The sequence below is a fragment of the Echinops telfairi genome, unplaced genomic scaffold, assembly GCF_000313985.2.
Source record: "Echinops telfairi isolate 266 unplaced genomic scaffold, ASM31398v2 ScPeMD7_12;HRSCAF=54, whole genome shotgun sequence".
In the NCBI taxonomy this organism is placed as follows: Eukaryota; Metazoa; Chordata; class Mammalia; order Afrosoricida; family Tenrecidae; genus Echinops; species Echinops telfairi.
In genome coordinates, this window is record NW_022103909.1 from 2093255 (window position 1) to 2110658 (window position 17404).

At 49.1% G+C, this 17404-nt stretch overlaps 2 protein-coding genes across 2 annotated transcripts in view; one reads left to right on the forward strand and one right to left on the reverse strand.

Moving 5' to 3' along the window:
* Nucleotide 1: 1 nt before the first annotated feature.
* The window catches only part of BIN2 (bridging integrator 2), a gene marked incomplete at its 5' end in the record, with an annotated part of 34542 nt that continues 17139 nt past the window's right edge, over nt 2-17404 (forward strand). Inside the window, 2 exons of the mRNA XM_045287224.1 lie at nt 2-64; nt 8943-9023. Coding sequence (XP_045143159.1) covers nt 2-64; nt 8943-9023 — 144 coding nt within the window. The remainder of the gene's footprint in view (nt 65-8942; nt 9024-17404) is intronic.
* LOC123521371 (40S ribosomal protein S25-like) lies at nt 6211-6674 on the reverse strand. Its single transcript, XM_045287367.1, has one exon. It carries the CDS (start codon nt 6641-6643, stop codon nt 6269-6271), a length of 375 nt encoding a protein of 124 aa, XP_045143302.1. The 5' UTR covers nt 6644-6674; the 3' UTR covers nt 6211-6268.

The following is a 17404-nucleotide window of genomic DNA, read 5'->3' on the forward strand; positions in this document are numbered from 1 at the left end:
GGGCGGCGCGGCCGGCCTCTTCGCCAAGCAGGTGCAGAAGAAGTTCAGCAGGGCCCAGGAGAAGGTAGGTGGCTGGCCTCGCAGGGCGCCCCCGCGACCCTGGGACCCCAGCGGGGCGGCTCCTCTGACTTCCCCGGGAGAGGCCAGTGGGCAATGGCTCTCCATCCAAAGGGGAAGCTTGGAGAGAGGCCCAAGGAAACCCCCCTGCCATGAGCCAGGCTAAGGGCACCAAAGGGACCCCAGTCCTCCCGCTGGGCAGGGGCAGCCCTGGGAGAGGTGAAAGCAAGGAGCGACCTCGCTGAAGGATTCAGGTGCAGGCCAGCACTCCAGCGAGGTTGGGATTTTGCAGATGATGAAACTCAAGGGTCATCGAGTGTCATTTTCCCCAAGTCGTCAAACTCTTAAGGGCTGACCAGAATGTCCTCCTGCCGCCTTGAACCGCCAGGCCGCTTGGGTTGGGGACCCATTGAAGACGAGAATGAGTCGGCAGAATTCTCTCTGCCCCTAGCCGGGCCTGGCCTCGGAATACGGTTCTCGGTGATGTAACCTGTAGTTCTCATCAGCTTCCTGTAAGGCCCCTGTGGCCGTGGTGGATGCAGGGTGCGCCACCCAGGAGGATGTAAGAGACTCGTTCTCTTGTGTCCTTCGCTAACCCGGGGTGGTTGTACCCCAGCGGGGACACTGAGCTCTGTGGGCCGGAACTTGCCTGCCTGTACAAATGGTTTGGGGTACTTCTTGAGCCATTGCATGAGCACCCATCCTTCTGCCTGGCCAGACTGTTTGCTTCCTCTCAGAGCGTTTGTTTTCCAGCCCCCAACACTGGGTTAGAGGAGATGGTCTCCGAAGACATCTTAAGTCAAAAGAAGAAGCGGGCAGGAGGGGCAAAGAAGTTCTCTGGTCTTGTGTTAGATCAGTGGTTCTCAACCTGTGGGTCCAGACCCCTATGGGGGGTCAAACGACCCTTTCACAGGGGTTGCCCACTTCATAACAATAGCAAAGTGACAGTGATGAAGTAGCAATGAAAATAATGTTATGGTTGAGGGGGGGGAGGGTCACCACCACAGGAGGAACTGTATGAAAGGGCCGTGGCATTAGGAAGGTTGAGAACCACTGCTTTAGATGAACAGCACCGGAGTACAAATTGGGATAGTCCTATCTTCTAAAGGTGGATGGTGGTTTGGATCCTGAAGGAAGATGAAAGGGGGGTGATTGACAAAGAGCTGATGGGATGTCAATACTGCCCCTGTTGAGGACGCATTCAGTGGAAGGAAGGAGGCTGTGTATAGGGTCCCTGTCTTTACGGGTGGGCGCTCAGACCTGTGAAAAACCAAGCTCACTGCCATTGAGTTTATGCCAACGCATAGCAGCCCTAGACAGGGTAGAACCGCCCCCCCCACCCAAGGAGTTTCCAAGACAGTAACTTTCCGGAACTAGAAAGCCCTGTCTTTCTCCCATGGTGCCACTGGTGGCTTTGAGCTGCTGACCTTGCAAATCGCAACCCAAAGTGTGGCCGCATCCTGTGAAAGACCAGCCCGAACCCACTGCCACCCAGTGTCATCCCACTCAGTCACCCTATGGCGGGTTTGAGCCTGCAGTAGACCGCCTCCTTTTTCTCCTGCAGAGGAGCTGCTGGGCTTGAACCGTGGACCTTCCCGTCAGCAGCACAGCACCACCAGGGCCTGTGCTGCTCTCTGTCCCCGGTTATGTGAGAGAAGGGAAGAAAAAGGAAAGGATTTTGTGCAGCCACACTTTGTTACTTTACCACGACCGTTGTTTTAGCCTGCCCCAAAGCTGTTTCAAATCTCATATCCCAAAGGGCAATGCCCATGAGAAGGCCTAGCTTGAAGGGAGAGGGAATGTAACAGGGCTGGGGGTTGGGGCCGTGAAACAGGAAGAGAAGACTGCTACTTCCTATGGGCTGGAGTCACAATGGGATAATAACCATTTTTGAAAGATAAACACTCCGGTTTCAGCTCAGTCTGTCATCCGTATCAGGCCCCTGTTTGGACTTTAGTTCCTTTTCCGAGCGCTGACTCAGAAAGCTTTCGTAAATCATTGCCCTGCTCTCCAAGGCCCAGGTGGCACAGCGGCTACGTGTTGATCTGCTAACTGCAAGGCCAGCTTTTCAAAACCACCAGCTGCTCCATGGGCGAAGGATGGGGCTTTCTACTCCTGTCAAGAATGACAGTCTTGGAAACTCACAGGGGCCGGTGTACCCTGTCGTACAGGGTCGCTGGGAGTCAGCATCAACTCAATGGCAGCGAGTTTGGCTTTGGAAGGAAAATGCTCAGATCCTGCAAGCGAGGTGGCTGAGGATTGTTTAGTTATTTGGAGATACAAAGGTGGCCAGTAGGAACCTAATGAGTCTGATGCTGACGCACGGAGGACTCCTTCAGCCCCAGAGGAAAATCTTTCCTGAAGCAAGAACAGCTACCCAAGCAGCTGCCTGTTCTTGGCCTGAGAGAAAGCAGCGGGCGCCTAGCTTCCCTGGGGAGCCCCCAGGCTGATGCCGAAATCAAGAGGTTATTTTGAGGTTGAACTCAGATCCAGACACAGGCACCCTGAGCATGCTCACCCTGAGCATGAAGGGGTGTGACTGGCACCCAGGAGGTAGTGGTAGGGTGGGACCGGCCTGGGATCTGGGAAGAGGTCAGCCACCAGGGACACACAGTCCCTAAGTGGTCGGAAGTTACTGGGAATAAAATGAAGCGGAAGGAACAGTAAAGAGAAAGGACTCCCTGTGGAGTTTTTGTGCATTTTTTCCATAAGCAATTGGATTTAGTCTTCTAAGTAATAACTGTAATTGCTATGGGTCAGATAGTCAGTTGTGTCCAATATCCGGGGCCTACTATGAAGCAGACAACAGAATGTAACAAAAAACAAAAAAGACATGCCCCTTCCTTTTATGGAGTGAGCATTCCAGCGATAGATTTTTCTTTATCTTTTTAACTCGTGAAGGAAGTCATTAGTTTCCCAGTTTTAGAAATGAGGAAACAAGACTCAAAAGAGATGAGCAAGTGGCAGAACTTTAACTGAAACCCAAATGCCCTGCCTCGGGATCCAGCTCTTTGCTGGCGTCACCGTGGTATAGAGGTCACACATTGAGCTGCAATCTGCATGGTCAGCAGTTTGAAACCACCAGCTGCCTCGTGGGAGAAAGACTGAGCTTTCTACTCTTGTGAACAGTTGCAGTCTCGGAAACCCACAGGGCAATCACTGTGAGTCAGCAGTGACTTTGGCAGTGTGAGCTCTCTTTACAGAGAGCCTGATAAGCCCCTGGGCCCTCTGGGCCTCTCCCCTTCCTGCTGACTGGCTCCTTCCTTCTAGGAGAGCTGGGAATGGAAACATTCCCAAGCCGAGGTCCTCCAAAAGGCTTGGTGGAACTTGACACTGTTCATCCCAAAAGGGGTGCAGCATTCTGTTTTCTAGTCCCGACCCCATCTCATCCTGAGACCCCATTCAGGCTGGCTTTGTTGTGTTTTTACAGTTCGTTACAGCATCAGATTTCCAACTAATGCTTTCACCATCTGTTTATGATTTCTCTGTGGCAAACCTCTCAGATCTCCCCAGAGAAAGGGCATGGTTTACCACTCCTTTGTTGGTCTTAACTTCCTGTGTGGCTTACTCATCTTGTGCCCCAGAGGGTTCAAGGCAACAAACGTCTTGGTCCGGGGCTTAGGAAGAAGAAAAGGAGAAAAACTGTATTGGAACCTTATTAAGAAGAGAATCGGAAGCCAGGCAGGATCGTTTCTCCTTGTTTTATTAGACCCGTTCTTGTCGCTAGTCCTTGACACGCCGCTCCTTCCTCCACTGGGGTCTCTCGTGTCCTCTTCCCCAGCAAATCCCACCCCCACCCTCCACTACCGTAAGGAACACTAACCAAACAAGCCAAACGAATGAAGTGCCCGTGTCATGTGCTACATAGGAATGTTGGAAGAATGCTGCATGAAATAGCCATGCGCTCTACACATGGATTCAATAGTGGGCAACGTTTTGCCAAATCTGCTGCATATCTCTACTGCCTCCATGTGACTGTCGTTAGCAGCACTGTTACCTGCTGCTGGTCAGTATTCATTAAGTCGGTCTGCCCTGAACTCACGCTGGGTGCCCCGCCCCCCCACCGTGTGACAGAGTAGAACTGCCCCAGGATTGCCTTGACGGCAGTCCTCGTGGAAGGGGCCCTGGTGATGCAGCGGTTCAGCACTAGACCCAAAGCTCGAAAGCTCTTCTATTGATTTACAGCCTAGGACACCCTGTGGTGGCACTTCTGCCCCGTCCTACAAGGTCACTCTGAGTTGAGGTGACTGGAGGCACAGGACTGCAGTCTTAATGGAAGCCGACTGCTGGGCTTCCCCTGGCTGCATGTGGATTGGCAGCCCATCGCAAACAGCCTGCCCCACCTGCGCTCCCTGCCCCCCAAAATGAACGAAAAATCTATAGGAAGGGGCTTTAAACAGCTCATGGGAAAATGGAACTACATGATAATATTTGTTGTTTTTAATAACTCATTTTATTAAGGGCTCTGACAGCTCTTATAACAATCCATCCATCCATTGTATGGAGCACATTTGTACATATGCTGCCATCATCATTTCCAAAATATTTTCTTTCTACTTGAGCCCTTGGCATCTGCTCCTCTTTCCCCCCTCCCTCAGTGATCATGTTGTTTGTCCACTGATCTACTGACGTGCCCTCGCATGTGGACATTTATGCAGACATGTAAGAGTAAATGCACGCATACACACAGAGGGTTGTTTTTTTGGGGGGGTGTTTCTTTTAACCATTTGAAAGTGAGTTGCAAATATCCTAACACTCTACTTTGCCTGTGTTTTAAAAATGAGACTTCTTTACATCATCACAAGACAGCTGTCTGACCTAAGGAAAAGTAACAAAACTCCCCTATACCATCTCATATTCCAATCGAGGGACCTAACTTAAAATACAGTAATAATGACAGGAAGGGTCATGGTGGGGGACAGGAGCCATAACGATGGAGCAGGTGATTTTTTTTTAAGTTCTACCTTCAACCCCAACCTTTTATTTGGAAACATTTCAAATCTACAGAATAATTATAAGTCCATGGACATCGGCATGTTCCTCATCTACCCCCACTTGTTAACATTTTACCACATTTGCTTTCTCTCTCGCTCTTTCTCTACTACTCTGTATTCTGATTTTTCGGCAGCCAGGGCAGGCAAACTGGAGGAGGATTCTTAGGGTAGGTCTTTAGGGATTGGCATTCCCTGGACTGTCCATAGGGAAAGATCTGCAAAGCAGAACTTCGTCTTTCCACGGCTGGCGTCTGCAGAGCATCTGTGTATCCTGTTCGCTCAGAGAACCCTGGTTGCAGGGCCTTCCAACAGAGTATAAGTCTGACACAGGGGCCAGTTGCTTACAGCAAAACGGAGCTTTGGGGCCAGGTATTGGGTTGTTTCCAAGGTGACAGCACTTAAACCTTTTCTTTCTCCAAAACTTAAAAAAATGAGGTTTCCTGAACATACACCTCCCATGCCTTCTAAGTCTAGCTTTTATCCTTTGGGGGATGGGGAGATTGGTCTGCCCCAGGTGGCCAACAGGAACCCTTGATGCCTTTACTCTCCTCTATCCTCTTTACACCACCTACGAAGAACCCCGCCCCAGCAAAGGAAGGGAGGGGCGGCAGGAAGGAAGTGAGAGCTGGCACTCACCGCTCAGCTAGGTGGTTTTGCAACTTTCTGGTAGAAGATAAGGTTTCCTAGTGAGGAGAGGGTGGATGGCCGACTGCAGACCCATGTCCCCAATCAAACAGAGCCAAAAATCCAAAAAGGAACTAGAGATAGGTATTTGCAAGTAAGGAGATGTAAATATATATCATTAAGAATAAATTTTTAAAAAACCGAATGCACTGCCATCAAATCAATTCTGACTCATAGTGACCCTATAGGACAGGGTAGAACTGCCCTCTAAGGTTTCTGAGGCTGTAGGTTTTTATGAATGCAGATAGCCTCGTCTTTCTCCTGATGAATGGCTATTGGATTCGAACTGCTGACTTTGCAGTTAACAGCCCGGCGTGTAACCCATCTGAAGTATGGCAGGTAGAGCTTGTGCTCTGGCTACCACTTGAAGTGGGGCACCTCTGCCCCATCCAAACCCAAACCAAACCCACTGGCCAAGAGTTGATTCTGGTTCATAGTGATCCTATAGAGGGTTCTGAGGGTGTGAATCTTTTTTTTTTTTTTTTTAGCTAATAAAATTTTATTGTTCAAACTGTACAGTTGGTTGGACCTGCTCATGCATCTTCACCAGTTGCTGGGGCGTCTCCACCCTTGGTGTTCCTGGTGTAAATTACTTGAGCTCTGTGTTTTGAAACCAGCTTGATAAGTCCTTTACCCAGCAGCTCCTGGAGGGCTGCCCTGGCCAGGGAACCACGAATCTTCAATCTCTCAGAGACAACAGCTGGGGTGATCAGCTTATAGCTGGGAACTTCTTTACAGAGCTTGTCGTATGTGGCTTTGTCAAACAAGACCTGGTTATTGAGCTTGTCCCGAACTTCGCCTGTGGACCACTTCTTCTTCTTGGCCTCGCCCCCGGATTTGTTCACTGGGTCTTTGTCCTTCTTGGCCGACTTCCCGGCATCCTTCTTCTTGTCGTCCTTGGGCGGCATCACGAAGCTCGAGAGCAGCTACCGCCGCAGCAGCCTCGCTAAGATGTCGGACAAAAAAGGACGGGTGTGAATCTTTATATAAGTAGAAAATCTTGTCTGCCTCTGAGCGGCTGGTAGGTTTGAACCACTGAAACTGTGGTTAGCAGTCCAAGGCTCCCCTGGCAATGCCCCCAGGGTCCCTGTGCATGATCCTGGCTGTGCATGGAGAGCTTTCTGGAGGGTAAACTCTGTGAAAGCAGTTTGCAGACCTACTATCATGTATTCCTCCTAACCACCACAGGAGCTAAATATTCCCTTGTGAGAGGAGAGCCCTGGCTGCGCAGTGGGTTACACATCAGGCTGCTAACCACAAAGTCAGCAGTTCAAAACCACAGCCCCTCCTCTGGAGAAAGATGAGGCTTTCTGTTCCTCTAAGGATTTACAGTCTTGGAAATCCATTCTGTTCTACCCTGCCCTACAGGGTCACTACGGATCCAGTAGACTGCACGGCAGTGAGTTTGGATTTTGAGGAGGGAAGGAAACCTTTGTATACTGAGGCTGAAGCATTTATGTGACTTACCCAAAGGCTTATAGCCAGTAAGTGGAAAGCCCAAGCTAGGAGCCATACCTGTCAGGTTCCAGGGCCTTTGGCCGTAACCCCCACAGAGAGAGCTCCGCAAGGAAGAGAGCCCACCCTGCCCTTTAAAATGAAGACACTTCAACTGGAGCCTCTGCTCAGAGTCTGCAATCGCTCCCCAGACCCAGGCCTCATGCATGTGATTCCAAGGCCCTCACTAGGAGCCTCCAGGCTTTGGGGCTTCTCCCCTCCACTCGCCATCACACGGCCTACGCCAGCCATGCCGAGCTGGTGCTGTGGCTCTTCCTACTCCCGTGACGTTGCCGCAGCCGAGTGACTCCTGGCCTTACCCTTTGTGCTGGTATTTCACTCTAGCCAGGTCGTGCCTCAAGGCCCAGCCCAGTGCCTCCCTCCTGGGTCAGTCTCACCTTCCTTCCTGTCGTAACTGAAGTCCCATTTGTCCAGGCTCTGAGGAGTCTGGACGACGGAAGCAAGTGACACTCAGTGCTGAAGGCGCTCCCGTCCAGAAGGAGACCGGTCAATGCCCACGATGGAGCCCGGAGTCGAAGTGCAGTGTGCACGAGGCACGGACGTTTGCAAGCACTTAAAAAGACAGATTAAGAGTCATGGAAGATAGGGAGTCCAAACTGAAATGGAATGGTTTCCAGAGCTATTGCGAGCCGGGAGTGACAGAACTGCTAGGGAATCTGATGAATGATTAGAAATATTGAGCGTTTCTACTGAAATGATAACTTGGGTCTGGGAGAATGGTGGCTGCCTCCTTCCAAGATGCGGGTCCCAGATAGGCCAGTCTGGACTCTCTTAACCATATTCCTGTGAACTAGCAAGTTCATTCGCACTCACAGCAGTCCTACAAGACAGAGCAGAGCTGCCCCACAGGGTTCCCTGGGCTGGAAGCCCCGCCTGACAGAAGCAGACTGCCAAGTGTATGTTGGCTTTGGCTTTTGGTGAGCAGCTAGGGGTTAACCACTGCACCTGCCAGGGCTCCCACCCTGTGTCACTAGCTGTCTCCCAGTGAGAGCAGCTGAAGGAGAACAGGGCTGGGGCTTTGTCCTTTCTTGTCCTTGTAACCACACTGAAGCTGGTGTCATGACTGGCACAGTGGTTGTCTAGTAGAGAGGAGGCAGGGGTGGATAGTGGCCCGGTGTCGCTGAATTTTGGTTGCATTTTACCAGAGCTTCTCAACCCTCACAGGAGAAGAGTTCCCTGACCACTCTTGCAACCTCATCTGCCTTCTACCCAGAGGTATTTGAGGCTCTAGCTAGAAGACAGGGTCTCTCAGGGATGTTGACAAACATCCTCAAGGCTCATGTTCTATTTTAAAAGCAGCATCTGCCTTCTTCTCATCAATCCTTGTTTTAGTGTTCCACCACCAACCCCCTCCCTAAAACACCTTTAAATGACAATATCATTCTTTACTCATTCTTACTCATGCGCCTTACTGGGGCTCTGATGTACCCCAGTTTGTCATGTGTTTTTTTTTTTTAGTAAGGCATCACATTTCTAGTTCCACGGAGCTGATATGAGCATAAAAGGTTACAGTCTCGGAAGCCCACCAGGGCAGTGCTAGCCTGTCCGACAGGGTCACTGTGAGTAGGAATCACTCGTGAGAGAGTAGAGTCCAGCACTTCTGTTACCCTGAGAGAAGCCCGGGATCAGATGAGGCGGACAGAGGAAAGAGATGGGCTATAATCTTTGAGCCTTTCTGATTTCTTTCCCCAGGTACTGCAGAAGTTGGGGAAAACGGTGGAAACCAAAGATGAACGGTTTGAACAAAGTGCCAACAACTTCTACCAGCAACAGGTAACCTGGAGGGTGGGAAGGAAGGCAGGGGGAGAAAGGAGGCCTGAAAGCTAAGTGGCGAAGCACAGCAGGCAGGTCTGTGCCCCAGCACACAGATGTCTACCACCCCATCCCACCCCGCAAGACCCACGAGGCGGCCACCCCCACCACTAACAACCCCGACAGCCAGAGAGGCTCACCCTTCCTCCTCCTGCAGACCCGGGGAGACAGAGGAGTGCTCCCCTTTTCTTCTGGCGTTGCCCCTCAGACATCAGCAGCTCCCCAGAGGAAATCAAAGTGAAGGCCAGCCACCTTCGTTTGAAGGCTTCCTCATTTCCCAGGGTGCCTCTTTCCCTCCCCAGGGTTCCTCCCACCTCACCAACCCCCTGTTCTCCTTGTTGCCTCTTTGTGGACCTGCCACATCCACCCTCTTCTTGCTGTCCCTGCAGCCTGCTCTGGCTCTGATGTGGAGTTTGACGTAGGTCATTTGCATCACGACTCGGGTATCCCAGAAGCGCAACCTACTGTGGACAGTTGGCTTTCATCTGTCACATGCCAGGTGTATTAGTCTAGGTACTTTGGAGAAACAAATCCACAGCAACTCATGTATAAGAGAGTTTTATGTAAAGAAAATGTGCATCATGAAAACATCCCAACCCAGTGCTGCCCAAGCCCATAAGTCCAACATTAACCCATATGTCCCACACCAGTCCACAAAGTCCTCCACCTTACAAAACAGAGGCAGTGATGCCGACTGCAGGAGGAAAGCTAAGTCAGTGAACGAACAAACATCTCAGCACTAGCAGGGGTCTCCACACGGCTGCTCCAGCACCCAGGGCTGCATCGGGATAGGTCCATGTGGCTTCTCCTTGGGGATGTCTTGTAGGAAGTCAATCTTGCAAGCTGAAGCAGGGAACTGCTAAGGCAGCTGCACCCGGTGCGACCATCACAAAGCAAGAGACCCGAGAACTAGAAAGGCGAGGCTCACCACCCATTTATCCCTCCGTCTTTCAATTAGCCCCACATGTGATTATTGGCCAGGCTGGCACAATTAACTAACTCACCAGGCGAGCTCTGGGTGCATTACCTCCTCTAAGCCTCTGCTCAGGCCTGGGATTGTCATCGCCTCTTCTAATAACAGGAAGTTATCTGTGTAAATGAAGCCCAGGTAACTGAGTGATAAAGAAAATAATTGGGGAATTGTACACTGGAGAGAATATAACCTGTCAACAAATAATTCAGTAGGTGACTGTGTATTCAAGTCACTGAAGAAATATTTTTAAATGTACAAACTCTGGGAGTAGAGCCCGAGAGCCTGTACTTCTAAGCTTTGTTTTTCACGTGGAAAATGCTCCTAAGAAGGTAGAGCTCAATGATGGAGCCACACGAATGTGCCATTCCTGGGCAGTCTTCTCTCTTCTCTCCCCAACCCTTCCCCACTTCCCCTGTCCTTGGTTAGGATGAAGCAGATTCCATAGAGCATATGATGTCATCGATAAATAATTCATTACTATTCCAAATGACAAGGACTAAGTGTACATACCGCCGCAGTGTCATTATTACACCTAGGAAATGTGGATCTATAAAATATGACTTGTTCATTGCAACAGATCAGTAAGTGGATGAGGAGAAAAGAAGAAAATTAGCTTTTAAAAGGACAATTTCCTACCCTCCCAACCTAGAGCTGGTGCCCTGGTAGCACCGTGGTAACGTGTGGGACTGCTAACCACAAGGTCAGCAGTTCGAAACCACCAGCCGCTCTGCGGGAGAAAGATGAGGCAATCTGCTCCCCTAAAGAGTCACAGTCTCTAAACCCATGGGGGCAGTGGCACCCTGTCCTTTAGAGTCGCTGGGGTCAGGATCGACTCCGTGGCCGTGATTTCAGCTTGGCTTTGACCTACAGCCATCGCTGCCCTATAGCCTCACAACGACCTTGCTATAGGATACCTAGCTGTATCCACGTTAAGTACATATGTAAGGTCTAACAAAAGGGAGCTTCCTCGCATATGGTTCTGCAGCTCCCTTTCTTCCTCTAAGGATATAGTCCAGACAGCCCCTGACACGTGACGGACAAAGCTCCCTTCAGGCGGCCCTGGTGTGACTTAGCTCTGATATAAATAGAATACGCATTTTTCCTCCCAGTTTATTTCATGATGAGTACTTCTCATTCTCAGTTATCTGTGTAAATCCAATCTTTGACCATCCGAGAACCGCATCAGCATATCACACACTGCAGCACTGCAAGCTCACTAATACAAGCTCACATCTAATGCAAGCTCACATCTCACTAATGCAATGATCACAAGTACCACAGACAAAAGCAGGCGGCCATATGTGCAGTGTGTCATGAATCAAATGTGTGCAAAGTCAGACTACCTCTGCAAATCTTTCAGGTTGTGAAATAGTCTGCTAAGATGTAAGCTGTAATACTGTCTTTTAAAATGAGCAATAGTTCATTAACAACACAGAATGTCTAATGCTCAATAGAGGCCCTGGTGGCATAGTGATTATGCTAACTGGGCTGCTAACTGCAGGGTCAGCAGTTCGAAACCACCAGCTGCTCTGCGAGAGAAAGACAAGGCTTTCTACTCCTGTAAAGACTCAAGGCCTCAGAAACCACGGGGCAGTTCTGCCCAGTCCTACAGGGTCACGAGGAGTCAGCATCGACGTCATGGCAGTGAGGGAATGAACGAGAGACGTAGAAATAGAGTCGCTATGACCCCACATCAACTCACTGGCAGTGAGTAATATTCAAATGCCCGTGTTTTAAGATATTTTTTCAGCTTTTTTTTTTTAATCAGACATCTACTAAGAGCCCTACCTTTCACCTAGCTTATTGACATGTTTAAGTCTGAAAGATTTAAGAGGAAGTCTCTAAATTCCTGGGTTTCCTCTCCTCCCCTTTTCTGCTGCCTACTGGGTGCTTCCAGATTGTCCCGCAATGTTCCTCCAGCGCCTTCCTTTATTTACTGTAAATGGATCGATCTAGAGCAGCGCATCTCAACCTGTGGGTCACGACATGGTTCTAGGAATTGAGACACTGCTCCTCTATCCCCCTCCAGGTGGGCCCGCCCACATACAGGGTCACCACAACACGAGGAACTGTATTTGAGGGTGGCGGCATTAGGAAGGTTGAGAACCACTGGACTGGAGATTTGACCAGAGTCCGATTTTTGTTTGGGCAAGAATCCTTGAAATGTAATGTTCAGTTCTTCCACCAGGAGGCACATCATGTCTGGTTTGCTTCCTCCACTTGTGCTATTAACAACCGAAGGTGACCATTGACTAGGGAAGGGGTGTTTGCTATTGTGCTTCCTAGATAATTATGATGTGGTGGTTAGTCTGGGAGAAGTATTGGCAACCACTGACTTAGTGGTTTTAACCATGAGGAGAAATAGGATTTGATTGCAAGGGGAGATGAGTTCATCAAGGTAACAAAGCACATGAATTGCAGAACTGGGATTCAAATTTAAACCCTGTGTTTTTTCTTCTAAAATATAGTTAGTCTTATTTTTAACCCAGCAAGGGTACGTTGACACACAGACTTTGAAAGGTTTCTGACTCTTGGCCCATCCATCCCTCAGTCTTCCAGTCACTCCTGGAGAAAACTGATCCTACAAAGGCAATGACCCTAAAAGATACAGGAGCAGAGGAAGGGCCGCAAGGAGAATGAGCATCAGATAGAACCAGCCCCTCAGAGCGGCTGGGACAAGCACACCATCTAAACAGGACTGGGGGAGAGAACCTCCGCAGAGATAGAGGCAGGGTAGAAAAAAGGACCGACTTCTTGTTGGTGGCTGTTGTGCCTGTAGTAGCAGAGGGCGGGACGTGCTTGGGGGCTTTCCTCTTCGGTCATGTAGCAGGCATTCGGCAAGTGCCTGCTGCGTGCCATTTACTGCCCCAGAGGCTGGAACTTCAGTATGAAGAAGGGGGTGCACCTTCCCTGAACGCTTCTCACAGTTTAAGGAAGAACCGGGTCTCAGACTAGACAGGGGTGTTTCAGATGAGCAGAGGGCCAAGGACAAGGTCGTGGAGATTGGAAAGTGAAAGTGGACCCCATCTTTCATCCACAGCTTGGAGTACAAACTTTTTTCCCCAAAGTGTTCATTGGTAAATCCCATAATCTTTTTTTTTTAATAATAGTTTTATTGGCATATCTTACACATTCCAGTATATCCATTCACCTACAATTTTGTTATTCAATCCCATCGAGTGGGGTTATACAATCACCAATGCTATCAGCCCCCTCTCTCCCCCCCACCCCCTTTCACTCTGTGTGAATGGCGGGGGAAAGGCCGTGGGAAGCACCACATCTGACCTCCTCAGCTGCGCGAGCAGGAAGGCGAAGGCAGCCTTGCATCTGCCCGGTGATTGCTGGGAGCCGGAGGTCAGGCGTTCCTCCCCCTCCTGGACCCTGCCTGGACGCCAGCTCTCCTTGCACAATGCTTCTCTGCTGACAGTGGCCCCCGGGAACTCAAAGACAAGACTCGCCGTTAAGGAGGTCTAAAGGGAAGTTCACAGGTTACGACAAATCCGGATCAGAAGACATTATAAAGACACAGTTCTTTTGCCTGCAGCTCCTCTTATCAGTCATGCCAGTAGCCTGATCTCTCTTTGGTCCTCAGCCTCCCAGCCTCATGACCCCATGGCCACTGCCCGCTTTGGGCATGTGTTACAAAGCTCCTTTAGTGCTGCTAAGTGCCCAAAGGACAGCCCACTCAGCAAGCCCTCTTCCCACCTGAAGACACTCGGCTTCACGCTGTGCGGTGCCTCTGCTGCCACCACCAGGTGACGTGGGAGCTCACACCTTTTTCTTTCTACACTGTTAAGGGCGTCTCTGCTCCTGCATCTAAAATGGCTCACGTGACACCCAGGGTTAGGCTCCCCAGAGCAGCAAAACCAGTAATGCTTGTATGTGTGTGGAGGTAGGAAGAGACTCACATCAAGGACTGGCTCGTGCAATCATAGAAACAGGTAAGTCCAGTCTGGTTCAACTCCACGGCTCAGAAGGGGGAAGCTTCTCCTGACTCCGGTAGCTATGGAGGCTGACAAACCAGGAAGCAGGGCGATGAAGTAGGAAGAACACAGGCAGGTGGTTACAATCTACGGAATCCAAGATGAGTAGTCTGTTGACGGCTCGTGGGGTAGACAGACAATGTAGCAGGAGGTCAGCAAAGTAGACGCAGGATCCAGATGCCCTTTCAGTGACAGGCTTTCCTATCAACTCTGCTTGACAAGGGGTAGGCCACTCCTCCAAGTGGTCTTTCTTCCCTTTGCATCAAGGCTGTGACCTGCGCAAAGGGGGCTTCACACCACCACAGCTGCTGGCTGCTCACAGGCCTGATGATATTATGTTACATCCCATCACGGAGCCGACTACATTGTGTTAGAGTGCGTCATGGGGTATTGCAGCCAAATTACTGAGAAGCCTGGCCTCGCTTAATTAAGACAAAGCCTAACTATCACACCAAGTGTAATGACAAACCTGGCCCCAAGCCTCCTCACTATATCTGCTTTATCTGTCCCAGTCATGTGGCGGGCATCACCAAGACTAGGCAGCAACTCAGTCACTTGGTCACAATTCCCCATCCCTGTCTCAACGCCTCGCTACCAGCTTCCGGACCAAGTTTCCATAGGAATTCTTCAAGCCTCTGCTTCTTCCCTCCATCCCCATCCCACCCCCACCCCCTTTCAGAACATGACAGGAAGGATTCTTTTCCTCATGCAGCATTTTACTCTCTCTTCAGGTAGTGACAGCTGCTTCCAAATTCGAGGCTTTTTTTTTTTTTAAGTACTTATTTATTTATTTTTTTAAATCATTTTATTATGGGCTCATACAACTTTTATCACAATCCATACATACATCCATTGTGTAAAGCGCATTTGTACATTCATTGCCCTCATCATTCTCAAAACATTTTCTCTCCACTTAAGCCCCCCGGCGTTAGGTCCTCATTTTTCCCCTCCCTCTCCACTCGCCCCTCCCTCATGAGCCCTTGATAGTTTATAAATTGGTATTTTTGTCATATCTTGCCCTGTCCGACGTCTCCCTTCACCCACTTTTCTGTTGTCCGTCCCCCAGGGAGGAGGTCACATATAGTTCCTTGTAATCGGTTCCCTCTTTCCTACCCACTCTCCCTCTACCCTCTCTGTTTTGCCACTCACACCACTGGTCCTGTAGGGCTCATCAAATTCGAGGCTTTTTAAATCACCTCTAGTTTCACCTTTCCCTCCTGGATCTCTATTGTATTAAGCACTTTTGGCGCTTGCTACAGATTTGGATGCGTTAAGTTACACTGGTTTTGCTGTGTCTGTTTCTTTAGCACGTATTCGGCTGTACCCTCAGTACCCCCGTCTCTCAGGAATAGCTTCGTTAGTAAACCTGAGTACCTAGGACCAGCTTCTAAAGTGAGTGGTTCATTAACTGGGGATTGGGAATGTTTGTTCAAGGGTGGGGAGACCTGACTCAGGTGCTTTATGACAGTGCCAAGAATTTGGCGACGATTCAGAGTGCAGAGTGATAAAATCATGCAGTTTGGGAAATGGACTTACTCTGCATTTCTAGACGAAGAAACTGAAGCAGAGAAGTGGAATTACTTGCTAGCTGGCGGTGGAGCAAGTTTCATAACATCCAGACAGGCGAGAAGCTAGGACTCGGAAAGTCACCGTCAGAACAGGACAAAGACCCTGGGGTTATTCAGTTAGAGGCTTTCAAGGGACGACAGGCAGGTCAGAGAAACAAAATGCTGCCCAGTACACCTACCCACTGCATTTTCTTCAAAGAAAGAGAAAAAAATAACTTCCTAAGAGGTTTGGTTATAAAATGTGGAAATAGAGGTGAACTTTTGTGACCTGTAATGGAAAACAGAAGATACTCAAATTTGTCTGATTATGGTATAATAGCGCCCCCTAGTTTTGAGCAGTGTCAATCTACATAATTATACATGGTAGTTTTTATTACTCATCTGTTTGTTACCTAGTAAACAAAATATATTAAGAATTTTTTTGCAGAAATTATACAACATAGTTTATCAGCTTTTATTACTCAAATATATATTTTTGAGATCAAAGTTTCATGGTGAAGTATGATAACTAAGGTGGTGTGTCGACTTGGTGAGCCCTTGATGCTCTGGTTTGGCAGTTGTGAAATATGCTATGAGCAGCCTTTCTGGTAGCAGTTTATCTACTCAGGAAGCTGTTAGCCAGAGTATAACTCAAGTCGTAGCGCCTAGAAGACACTTAAATTTTAACAGAGGGACTTGGGCATAGGGTATTATTTCCTGGAAGGGAGAACAAACAAGAAAAAGAAGATGGGAATGTGATGGGAGCTGTAGCAATCTTTCACTGTTAACATTGACTCAAAAGAGACAACCTGCCACCTTTCAAGGAGCAGTCTTGTGCTTACTTGACTTACACCACCATCAGGGCTCCTATAAAGAGGACTCAAACTCATTGCCATTGAGTGGATGCATCGAGTTGGCCTCTGGGACCAGGTGGAACTGCCCCTGTGAGTGTCCAGGACTGTAACTGTCTACAGGAGTAGAAAGTCCTGTCTTTGTCTCATGGAGGGGCTGGTGCTTTCTAACTGCTAGCCTAGCAGTTTGCATTAGAACAAGAAGCCAATATGCCACGCACAAGAGGTCCATAAAGATCACTAGTGAGCTCCGATTATCAAGTAATTCTGTTATAGCACTACTAGAGAACTAAGAATTTGGGACCAGGAGTGGACTGCTGCTCTAACATATCCCTAAAATGTGAGTATTTTAGAATTAAGTAATGAGTATAGACTAGAAGATTTTTTTTGAGACTAGAAGAATTTTAAGATGCCTGATAAAAAAACCTTACATAGTTGGGTACCTACTGAGCTACAAGGTCAGCAGTTCAAAACCACCAGCCACTCTGGAGGAAAAAGATGGTGCTATCTACTCCGTAAAAAGTTACAGTCTTAACAACGATGAGAAATACAACTTTCCTCTAGTTCCTAAATCTTTCCTCCCTGCTCCCACTACCATCAGTCGAATTCAACCTTGCAAGTCTGGCTAGACCAGAGGAGGTACACTGGTACAGATAGGAACTGAAAATACAGGGAATCCAGGACGGATGAGCCCTACAGGACCAGTGGTGTGAGTGGCGAAACAGGGAGGGTAAAGGGAGAATGGATAGGAAAGAGGGAACCGATTACAAGGAACTGTGTGTGACCTCCTCCCTGGGGGACAGACAACCGAAAAGTGGGTGAAGGGAGACGTCGGACAAGGCAAGCTATGACAAAATAATAATTTATAAACTATCAAGGGCTCATGAGGGAGGAGGGAGCGGGAAAGGAGTGGAAAAATGACCTAATGTCAGGGGTTTAAGTGGAGAGAAAATGTTTTGAGAATGATGTACAAATGCGCTTTACACAA

Coding starts and splice junctions, on each gene's coding strand:
- LOC123521371 (XM_045287367.1), bottom strand. CDS start 6,643: ATGCCGCCCAAGGACGACAAGAAGAAGGATGCCGGGAAGTCGGCCAAG.